The 12,138-nt window shown below is 34.6% G+C and overlaps 1 protein-coding gene across 2 annotated transcripts in view; it reads left to right on the plus strand.

The window, feature by feature from the left end:
- The window catches only part of RNLS (renalase, FAD dependent amine oxidase), a 313,298-nt gene that overhangs the window by 11,165 nt on the left and 289,995 nt on the right, over positions 1-12,138 (plus strand). For both annotated transcript variants that reach the window (XM_017867539.1, XM_017867534.1), the window contains exon 4: positions 982-1,140. In XM_017867539.1, coding sequence (XP_017723028.1) covers positions 982-1,140 — 159 coding nt within the window. The remainder of the gene's footprint in view (positions 1-981; positions 1,141-12,138) is intronic.

Here is a 12,138-nt window from a genome sequence, read left to right on the forward strand (position 1 = left end):
TCAATAAGGAAAAGATGAATGACCTAAAAGAAAAATAGGCAAAGCAAAAATATAGGCAAGTAACATGGGAGAAAATTATGGTAGCAGAAGCACTTCAAAATAGGTATGAACTGTTAGTGTTTAGGGAAATGTTTCTTCTAAAAACAATGTAAGTTTCACATTTTCAAATTAGCAAAAATGTGAAGCTATATAAAGATACCAAGAGGTGGGAATTCTCATCTACTGCTAGCGGGAGTGTGAATGGGGACAAATGATTTGGAGAACAATTTGGCCACATGTAAAAAAGTTGGAGACCCACCTGTCTTTTGATTCTCCAATTCCATTTTTAAATATGTATCTGGAAAAATACTTTGTAACAGGAGATGAGTATCATAATTTTCTTTCTAGTATTGCTTGTTATTACAAAGATTATGAAAATGATCTAAATATAAGTAGAAATAGATAAGTGTAATTATTCACACAATAGAATACAGCAGCACATAAAAGAAATAACATAGAGCCATTGTATCAAAACTGTAGCAGTTAGTAAAAAAAATCTTAAAGACACACGATAGTGTATATGATGTGTGCATAAGAATGCACAAAAACAATAAATCCAGAATGGTGGTTGCCTCCAAGATAGGAGAGAAATAGGATGAGGGAAGGGGTACATATTGAGGAGGGAGTGTTCCAATTGCATAATTAATTTTTACTTAACTGAAACAAATAGGACAAAATATAAAGATTTGACAAGGCTATATAGTAAGTACACAGGTATCTGTTATATTATTCTAATTTTCTGTGTGTTTGTAATATTTCATAATAAAAAATGTTAACAGGAAAAAAAAAAAGAAAGATAGTAAAGGAAGAGTGTTTGAGTACTGTAGAAGACAGTCTGGGCCATTTTGTTCACTTGAATGGATTCAGTTTGTGACTACTCATATCCCCCTCATTCATATATGAAATTCTGATAATGGGGACATGATTTTGCTTTTGGAACAGGTGCAGAAGTATACTTCAGACATCGTGTGACACAGATCAGTCTAAGAAATGACAAATGGGAAGTATCCAAACAAACAGGCTCCCCCGAGCAGTTTGATCTTATTGTACTCACAATGCCAGTTCCTCAGATTCTGCAGCTTCAAGGTGACATCACCAACTGTGAGTCTGTGTTTGCCATTTACCTGCCTCAGAGAATGGGATTTCTTTGATAAAGCATGAATTTGGTTTAACTCTCTTAGCAAAGGACAAGTGATAGACTATTGATTTGCCTGTCTTTAACACTGATACTTATGGCCCTCTTTGTGATGTTAGTCTAGGCCAAAATGAAACCCATAGGATTTTTTTTTAACTGGTTAAAAGTTGAACACTTTTCTTATTGCCCATGTCTTCAACAAGTCAGTATTATTGATGGATATGCAATGATTTCGCCTAAAGAAAGAGCGGTGTTTATGGCCGTTTTTAAGAAACGGTTTTTATGTACAAGTGCTTGCTTGGATCGCCTCATTTCCTATGTTCTTGTTCTCTGGGTTGCTCTCTGATTGTATTTACTTCTGTTTGAGGCAGTTGCCTAGCCCTTCTGTGAATGAGAGGCATGAGAAGGAATGGGTGAGAGGGGATGAGTAATTTATGCTGAAGAAGCTAAAATTATGCCAGAAGAGCCAAATTTTAATAAAACAACTAAAATTCAAAGACAATTTTTATCCTTGCTAAGTCTTTGGATACTGCAATTGGTTTAGCATTATTCACTTTACCTTAGATAGTAACCTTTGTTTAATTTCTTTTTGATATAAAATGTGGTGGTAAAAGTGTGTACAGAGGGTCTGATTTCCTGTCTTTCCCCAAAGTAGACGCTAACCTACAAATACCAATTTAGAAATGTCATTTACCTGCTTATATCTTTCCTAGTTGACAGCAGCTATTTACTCTCAGAAGTGGTAATAGGGGAGGTGGTATAGCTAAGATTTTCTTAGGTAGATACCTAAGATTTTCTTCATGATTCCTGAGGGTTCCTGGTGCACTGCCACCAGAAACTTGTGATAAATCCACAGACATCTTTTTCCTGCCACTTTGACTCAGCACAGATGAGATGTAACTCAGTGCAGGTGGGATGGCAGTGGTAGAATTTGCACTTCTACTGCCAGAAATGCTGGGGATAGTGGGAAGGAGTAGAGAGTACGCCAGTGGCCACACTGGAATTTCTACTATACGTGTGAACAACGGGAGACTTTGGGTTTATTCTAAGTCAACTCTGAGATCCAGAGGTGAACAGGACAACAGTGTCATCAAAAGGCACATATGAGGAGTCCAAAAGCTAAAATTCCTGTACTAAGTAGTAGGAAGGGATTCAGATATGAGAAACCAAAAAGGAATAAAGGTATTAAGTACTAGGGCAGGGAGGATACATTTCTCCAAGAAGTTGCACTTGCTCAGTTAGCTTTTGTTTCATCAGGCCAGTTTTCCTTACTGATACCGCAATCCTAGCTGAGAGTGTTCATTTTAATCACAGAAACATAGAATTGAAGGGAGTCTTAGAGAGCATGTGGTCTCATCTTTTAGCCCTTGCATGAGTCCTCTTTTATTAAATCACTTTATTGAGTATAACTGACATACGAAAAGCTGTATATACTGTATACAGTGTGATGAATTTGGAGATAAGTATACATTCTTAAAACCATTACCACCATGTATGCCATCAACATATCCACATCACCTCCAAAAGCTTTTTCCCCTTTGTAAGTTATTTTTTTCTTTTGTAATAAGAATACTTAACATAGGCCAGGTGTGGTAGCTCATGCCTGTGATCCCAGCACTTTGGGAGGGCGAGGCAGGAGGGTTACTTGAGCCCAGGTGTTCGAGACCAGCCTGGGAAATATATCAAGACCTCATCTCTACAAAAAAAAAAAAAAGAAGAAGAAGAAAGAAAAAAAAAATGTAGCAAGGCATAGTGGCATGTGCCTGTAGTCCCAGCTACTCAAAAGGCTGAGGCGGGAAATTGCCTAAGCCTGGGAAGTGAAGGCTGCAGTAGGCCCTGATTGTGCCACTGCACTCTAGCCTGGGTGACAGAGCAAGACCCTGTCTCAAAAAAAAAAAAAAAAAAAAAAAAAAAAAAAAAAAAAAAAAAAAAAAAAAAAAAAAGAATATATAACATATTAGATGTACTATTTTAACAAATTTTGAAGTATACAATATTCAATACAATATTGAAGTAACAATATAAGATATTATTAACTATAGACACTAGGCTATACAGTGGATCTCCAGGATGTATTTATCTTGCATAATTGAAACCTTGAAACTTTTGACTAAAGTGCCCTGTTTTTCCTTCCCCAACCCCCTGGAATAAGAATTATATAAAAAGCCCTAGCTGGCAACAATCTGGTGACCACATTACCTTTAGAATGGATGTGCCCCATCAGTATCATTGTGCCTCTGCCCAAGACTTAAATTTCAAGAGAGCATCCTATTGACCTGACATGGGTTTTATTCCCAACCCCATGGCTAGGGAATTGCAGCATCTTGGATTATAATCCTGTTGCATTGCATATAATCAGTGGGACAAAGTAACACTTCAAAGTAAATATAGGTACTGCTATGAAGAGAACTTGTGTGCTGAGTAATCAAGAACAATGACTGTTCACTGCATAGGTGTTCTTTAATATTGGTGAAATGAGTGAATGACCAATTGATCGACTGAATGAATGTGTTTCCAAAAGACCTTAGGAAAAACTTCACTGGTCCATGTTACTTCTTCACCTTCTCTGTAAAATTCTCATTAATAGAATCCCATAATAGACTTTTTTCTTATTCTTTTCATATTCTCTTTTCATTAAATGTGGATTTGTATGAAGAAGGAAAGAAAAGCTCTATATTGACAATGGACCTTATGTTTTAATGCTTTTTATGTAAATCTGAATTTGGTTTGCTAATAAGTTGTTTAGGATTTTTGCATTCATGTCCATGAGAGTGATTGAGCTGTAGTATTTTTTCTTGTATTAATTTCTCCAGTTGTTGGACATGGAGGTATGTAGGTCTCATATAATTATTCGGGCAATGTTTCCTGTTTCTGTTCAGGGGAAGCATTTTTATACAAGTCTGGTGTTGTTTCTTTCCTAAATGTTTAGAAGAATTCACTAGTAAAACCATTTAGGCCTAGAGTTTTCTTTGTGGTAAAGTTTTAAATTACAGATTCCATTTCTTAAAGGAATCTATTCAATTTGTTTATTCTGTTTTTTCTCAAGGTGCTAGAATACCATGATATAATCTTTTTTTATTTTTTTTTAGCTTTTATTTTAGGTTTGGGGGTACATGTGAAGGTTTGTACATAGGTGAACATGTGTCAGTCTTGTTCATATGGCTCGCCAGTTATCCCAACGCCACTTATGAAATAGGGAGTCTTTTCCCCGTTGCTTGTTTTTGCAGTAGACCTTATTTTTTAAAATACTAGTTGTTTATGCTTAAGTTCAGATCTGAAAATTGTGTCTACATATTCCTTTGACTTTCATTAATTTAATTCGTTCTATACATTCATTTTAATTCATTTACTTTTTATCAATTTACTTATTTTCAAATAGTATGTTGCTCTATATGAAGTTCTATTTACCAGGTAAGAAGGGTGTCCTGAATCATGCCAGGAGTATGAATTGACATCCTTTTTGGTACTCCAGCTGCTCACTCTCTCCTTCATCCAGTGTGTCTGGGAAGTCCAATCTAATATCTATATGCCCTAGAATTGAAATCTTAAATCTTTGAGAGAACTTCAGATTTCTCATAACTTTGCTATTACAAAAAAAAAAAAAGATGACATCTTGGTTTTAAATTGGAATACTTTCCTGTTAAAACCTTAAATATCTAAAACATCCTTTCAGGTCTCTGAACAATATAGCTAAAAGCTGGATTTTGCTTTCCTTAACAAAGGTTAAAACAAACGTTTCTTAGAAAAATTGCTTGGTAATAGCTATTCCCAGGCCTGACAAAAAGAACTAGAAGGGTACACCATATTATGTTCACATCAAGGGTCTGGGTGCAGAATGTTCACCCTGTCTCTGGTGGATTTTTGTTGCCGTTGTTTTGGTTTGTTTTTATGCATGCATCCAAATCACCTGGAAGACTTATTAAAACAAAGATTACTGGACCACAGTCTGAGGTTCTGGTTGTATGGAGGTATGCATGGACAATTTGCATTTTTTACAAGTTTCTAGGTGATGCTGAAGATTCGGTTCAAAGCCACACTGTAAGAATTATTATTAATACCTTGCCTTAGCAACTCTACTTGTTTCTGGAACAGAGCAACTGATGTATCTTCAAAAAGTGACTTGCCTTGTAAACAAGTGATGCTACTGTGCAACCAGTGTTGAGAACTGCTGTCGTAAAGCATCAGCCTGTCCAAATAATTTGTGTCTCTTTTCCTCACATTTGCACCTTTGCCTTGCGTGTATTGATTATATGAACCCATGCGACACCTCATCTTGGATTACTCTTGAGTCTCTGCCTTATGCTCTTCCCTGCTTGGGACTTCGTGGCTCACCTCTTCCCTGACTTCTTCCCCAACCCCTAAGACACACTTCTTAAAACAAAACAAAACAAAACAACACCACAGCAGCACACACACACAAAGTAGCTTTAAGATATAAGTCACATACCATATAGTTCACCTATTTAAAATGTATAATTCAGTGGTTTTTAGTATAATAACTGATACAGGCAACCATTATCAATGCCTGTAATTAGTAAATTTTGGAATATTTTGTCACCTCAAAAGAAATTCTGTCTCCTTTAGCTATCACCCCCATCCCTCCATCCCCATCCCTGCCCCCAGCCCTAAGCAATCATTAATCTACTATCTGTCTCTATAGATTTCCCTGTTACCTGGATTCCAGATAAAAGCTTATGATGGAGCTGGAGGCCCTCATCCTTAGCAAATTACTGCAGGAGCAGAAAACTAAATAAGGCATGTTCTTACTTTTTTGTGGCTCTGTTTTGCCACTGTCTGCACAGATTTCACTTATTTTCTCCTGCTTTCATCATGTCTCACTGACCCTGGCCCATCAGGTCATTAAATTGTAGAGGGTACCTCATCTTTCCTGAAGCCTGTGAATTATAACAGAGTCTAGTGATGGTGGACAAAGCTTCAGGCCTGTGGGATGGCAGTGGGTATTGACATGCCTGTAGCTTTTGACTTTGTTGCACAGCTAACATTGACATTGGATTTGATAGAGAAATGGTTTTTTATGCCACTAATAGAAAACTGGTAATAAATATGTTTTATAGATCTTAGATTTAGAACTATAGAAGAAATTGTTTTCTAAGGAAGGGCATAGCTGCTGTTAAATTTTGAAAGCAAATTTTCCTTGAGTATCAGTTCTACTATGCAGAAATAATATAGCTTATTTGCTAGTACAGTGTTTGATAATAATATAGAAGAAATTGGAATATTTATTAGATGCCTATAGGCAAAGTGGGAGACTAATTTGAATGATCTCTCCATGAATCTACTTCTAGTTTGTTGCCAAAGACATTTAAAGTAGGATAATTTATTGCCATGGAGGTTGGCAATAATTGGATTGATTTTTAGATTGTTTTAATAACATACTATAACATTTTATAAAAATACAGTATAGCCATCAGTCAGGACATTCATTTGTGCTGTAAATTACATATTCCAATATTTAAAAGCTGCATAGTTTTGTATATCAAGAGAGATCCTTTAACATTACATTTTGAAAGTATTTCTCAATATTTATATTAGTGACATCTAAAGCAACACCATGTCATAGACTGACTCCTGAATATGTTTAAGGGCCTGCTAATTAATAATTTTATTTAAATCTTTTTACATCTTATATTGTGTGTGTACTTGAGCTGTGTTTGGCTGAGAAAGATAACTTAACTCACCTACTATTACTGCTTTCCTTTCTGTCTTTCCTGGGGTTTTTTGTGGCAATTTTTGCTTTATGATTTTATTTGATTCATACTAGACCTTCATTAAAATTATATCCTTTGACTTAAGTTCTCTCTTTAGTCTCATTTTAATTTTATTTTGCTTTCAAATGAACTTTTATAAATGAAATGTTCTTTCTTTTATTTTCATTTTTCTGTTGTATGCTTTTTCCTCTAAACTGTTCGGGGATATTTTACTTTAGAACCATCTCTTTTATATTTTTTATCTTTGAGCCCAGTAATTTCGTAAGTGTGTATCTTATTGTTACTAGTTTTGTGTTCATTTTTCATGGGCTATGTTGTCCATTTTTGCCTTGAACATTCAGCTTTTCTCTTATTTAGGTAAGTTTCCTTCTAATACTTATTTGAAGTTTTATTTCTGTTTCATTATTGTGATCTCAGAGTATCTACAAAAGCTTAAAGTATCTCCCTCTCAAAGCTTCTGTTTTCTCTTAACTCACTTTGAACTTTGATCTTTGCATTACTTTTTTTCTAGCCTTTTCTCCATGTCATCCATGTAATTTTCAAGAGTTCCTTTTGGCCCCTTCCTTGAGGTATTGTTCCAAAGAAGTCATGTATTATTTTACTGTTATGAACTAATGCCCGAGAGTCTTTTGAACTAATTTGCTTCCTGGCAAAATTTTTCCAATATGTATTTTTCATCAGCTCATTTCTTAGGTTCTGTTCTGTTGTCTTTCTCCTTTTGTCTGCATAGGTCCATTGTTAATCATTACTCATCTTTAAATGGGACCAATTCTGTCAATTCTGTGAAAAATAGTGTTGTGGGGCAAGACCAGGCTTTTCAATTAAGATATGTGTTCTCAGATCACTTCTTGTGTACATTTTGTAAATATGTACCTGCAAAAAATAGAATGGTAGTGACGACTAATATAATAATTTATTTATTAACAGAAAGATTTATAAATATTTTTAACTTGGAAAAAAGATTAAAATATGTATGTGTATATTTTTTCATCTATCAAAAATAATTTGACAAACATTAACATTGGCTATTGCTCAGATATGATTTTCATTTTCTTCCTTACAATTTTTTGAATAATCATAAATTTAAAAATACGAATAGTTTACTCTTAGTATAAAAAATGATATTGAACATGCACAGTGGCTCACGCCTGTAATCCCAGCACATTGGGAGGCTGAGGTGGGCGGATCACGATATCAAGAGATCGACACCATCCTGGCCAACTTGGTGAAAGCCATCTCTACTAAAAATACAAAAATTAGCTGGGTGTGATGGCATGCACCTGTAGTCCCAGCTACTTGGGAGGCTGAGGCAGGGGAATGGCGTGAACCCGGGAGGCAGAGGTTGCAGTGAGCCGAGATTGCGCCACTGCACTCTAGCCTGGGTGACAGAGCAAGACTCCATCTCAAAATTAATTAGTTAATTAATTAATTTTAAAAAAAGAAAAGAAAGATACCATTGACACTTTTAAAATATGTATCATGCTGAAAAGAAATAGATCTTCTTTTTTTTAGTGGAGGAGTGTTGTGGCATATGTAGGCTCTTTATGATGAAAAAGTTTAAGAATAATTGACTTTGTATATTTGATTGAGGATGAGGGTCTTTGGATGTTGTATTGAACTGACTCAATTCAGAATTGGACCCCCATGAAAATCATTTTGTGTTTACTTCATTGTTATGAAATAACTCTTGCTGGCACTAAAGACTTAAACTAGAATATCCCACAAGATCCTTTAACATCTGTGGGTCAAATCAAAGGGATTAAAACACGTGCTTTCTGTTTACTTTATAAATCTCAGTAATGACCTCAGTATGAAGAATTGGTTAACGTCTACCCTTCTCTCTGTGTTTTCTGGAAAAATCAGCTCTTATTTGATTATTAGACATCTTAGACTTCTATGAAAAAGACATCCACTTACAAAGCCATATATTGCCATCTAGTGTGTGAAATATATATTATAGTTCCCCCTTGGAATCTAAACTAGAGAGGACTATGAAAATGACAGAAACACAGAATAACACTATAACTATAATATAATTCACAAAACTGCATATCACAGGGAAATAAATTTAGGCCCATTAGAATTAAATAACTTACCAAAAAGTGCTTAATTAATGAGTAACAGAACTAGGAATGTGCTACATGATTCACATTTGTACAGACTTATGAACAGCCCCTTATCTATAGCTTTATGTGTTTTTCTTCTCAATCTCATTCTCTTTCTCTCTCTTTCTAATCATATGTAGCCTTTAGGATTAACATAAGTATCATATCTTACGTGAAAGAATTCCCTTTCCATTATAGAGTGGTCTGGTTTTTCTGTCATCTAACTCTTTCTCTAGTTTGCTTCTTATGGAAGAAATAGATGTAATTTTTTTTGGCAATTATTTATTACATTTATTAAACTTTCTCCCAGCTGGGAGAATAGAGAAACCTCATGTATCATATTGTGACCCTCTTATGATTTACTTTCTGGTTCTATAATGTGCTACTTTCTCTATATTCATATTACAAAGATTAGATCACTTAATCCTCAAAGTAATCCTAGGCATTATTATTGTCTCAATTCTTAGTGAAACTGAGATGTGAACCTCAGTAAAATGACTGCAGAGCTTGTACTCTAACCACTGGTATGCATAGCTCTTCCATGTGTACTTGATCTTCCCCTCTGCCATGCACAGAAATTCCTCAAACCCCTGACCCTTAAACATTAGTTTCAGGAATTCCTAATCTCTCCTCCTAGTTTTGCTTCTAGTTATAGCACTCATCTCCACCCCCTGAACCTCTGATTTTCAGGGATTCACAAGTTTAATCCTGCAAGAGAAAGATGCTTTACTTTCTCGTGTGTGTGTGTGTGTGTGTGTGTGTGTGTGTGTATTTGCAGTCATTCCAACCTTTCAAAACACAATGTTGAGCTTCTCTTTCCTAGATTGGAGGATGGGGAAAGGAGTGAGTTTGTTTTCCCTAAATAATTTATCCTGGTAAGTTCTTTAATTTCTAGTTGCTATGTGATAGCAAAGATGTAATAAAAACAGAGAAGATCTCAAGAAGGCAAACTCTAATAACCAAAGGATCACGTCCATATATGAATATATGAATAACAGAAATAAAATTTCTCTGTCTAGAAATATAGTGCTTCACAGATCTATGATGGCAATAGATGCAGATATAGAACAGATAAGCATATATATGTTTAGTTATAATTTAGGAGAAAATGGAATTGTTTTTAAAATTCTAAAATACAACCACAAAGATTAAGGAAATGCTACTTTATTTCAATGTAGAAAAGTTTTCAATTCGTAAGACATTATTTATTTGATCGAATAATTTTGCTGACATTTAAAAATTATAGCACTTGTTAATCCAGCATAATAGTTTTTGAAAGTTCCAGTATGTTTATAGATGCTAGGTTTTAAATGAACTATTAAAATAAAGATCTTGGGGGTACCTTTCTAACTTTCCAGGGATTCTCTGCTTTCTCAGTGGTGACCTGTATACCATCCCACTCCTTTCCTCACATAATGCTCTTGTAAGCAAAACAAAACTCACACCCTCCTGTCACTCTGTTCTTTCCAACCTCTGACTACATTCTCTGGCGTCAGCTATCCAATCATCAACTTGGACCTTAATGTTATACTTAAGGTAAGTGAAATTGTTCAGTGGATTTTTCAAAACTATATTACAGTATCTTAAGAATATCTTTTCAGTGCCAGTGAATATTCATGTGCATCATTACTTTTACTGCATAGTGCTCTCATCTTTTGATTTATCTTAATGTGGTAAACCAGTTGATGGGCATTTAGGAGATTTCCAGTTTTACAAAGTGTGGCTTTAATACTGCCAATATGAAATACAGATTCTTTTAACTAAACTGTTTTCCTTATAGAAGCAGTTATGTTGATGTAGAGTAGAATAAAGCCCTCTTGATTTTTGTCCTGTTTTTTTCTTAATCTATGTTTTATTTCTCTGAGTGTACTTTAGAATCAGGTTTCATTAAAAACTCCTGTTGGAATATTGATTTGAATTATACTCAATTTAAGCATTAGTTTAGGAAGAATTGGCATCTTTATAACAGATTATCTTCTCATCTAAGAAAATGGAACATCTCTCCACTTATTTAGGTATTTTAATGTCCTCAGTAAAATTTTATAGCTTTTATCATAAGATCTTACACATTAGTTATTAGGCATGTTAAGAAATATTTTATGATATTTATGGAGATTGTGAATACGATCACTTTTGTTGATTTATGGTTACTTGGTTTTAGATGTTTCCGGAGAACAATATACCTAGCTGAATTTTTAAATCCAACATGAAAAATCTCTTTTCTTTCGGTAGGAGAGTTTAACCCTTTTATATTTATTGAGGTAACTGCTGTGTTGTTTTTATCTTTTCCATTGGTATCTACTATTTATTTTTTTCTTTTGATAGGTGAGTTCAACCCTTTTACATTTATTGGGTTAACTACTGTGTTGTTCTTATCCTTTTCATTGGTGCCTGCTATTTACATTACTTTTTTCCATTTTTTAATTTTTGCTGATTTTATCAAGTATCTCTTTATTCTTTCCCACACAGTCTATTCATAGAATGTCCAACAAATTGTCATTTCATTCATGGTTCTCTTCTTATTCCTTACAAACCTGTTTATAACCTACTTTGACTTCTTCCTTTCCTTTTCTCCCTCAATTCACAAATATTTATTGAATGCTTACCGTATTAGATGCTGTTCAGTAGGTTAATTTCTCTCCATTCCCCAAATAATTTTTTATTACTTTTCAAAGCTGATATGTAATTGAATAACAAATGAAGCAATCCGAAGATGAACTAATAATTTATTCCTGGCCCTGCCCTCTTTCCGATTCTGCAGAGCTAACTGATGTTAACAGTTTAGTGAGTGCCCTTCCACACTTTGTTCCAATCACATGAAGCTTTGGATGACTATGGGTGCCTTCTAAAATTATTGTTTTGCACTTTGCTTATTTACTCAACATTCTTTCAGATAAGCACATCTGATTTATTTTTATTAAACAGCTGCATAACGTTTTTCAGTTTGGGAGTACTGGAATTTTGTCTTTCATCTCTTGTTTATTGATGGACTTTCATGTGGTTTCCAGTTTTTTTTTCTATTAAATGCTATGCCTTGATAAACATCCTTGTTTACATATTCTTAAATACTGGTGCTCTTAATGCTATATTGGGTGATAAGATCCCCAAAGTGAAATTTCTGGCTCAAAAA

This window comes from Rhinopithecus bieti, unplaced genomic scaffold, assembly GCF_001698545.2.
Source record: "Rhinopithecus bieti isolate Rb0 unplaced genomic scaffold, ASM169854v2 scaffold_53, whole genome shotgun sequence".
NCBI classification, from domain to species: Eukaryota; Metazoa; Chordata; class Mammalia; order Primates; family Cercopithecidae; genus Rhinopithecus; species Rhinopithecus bieti.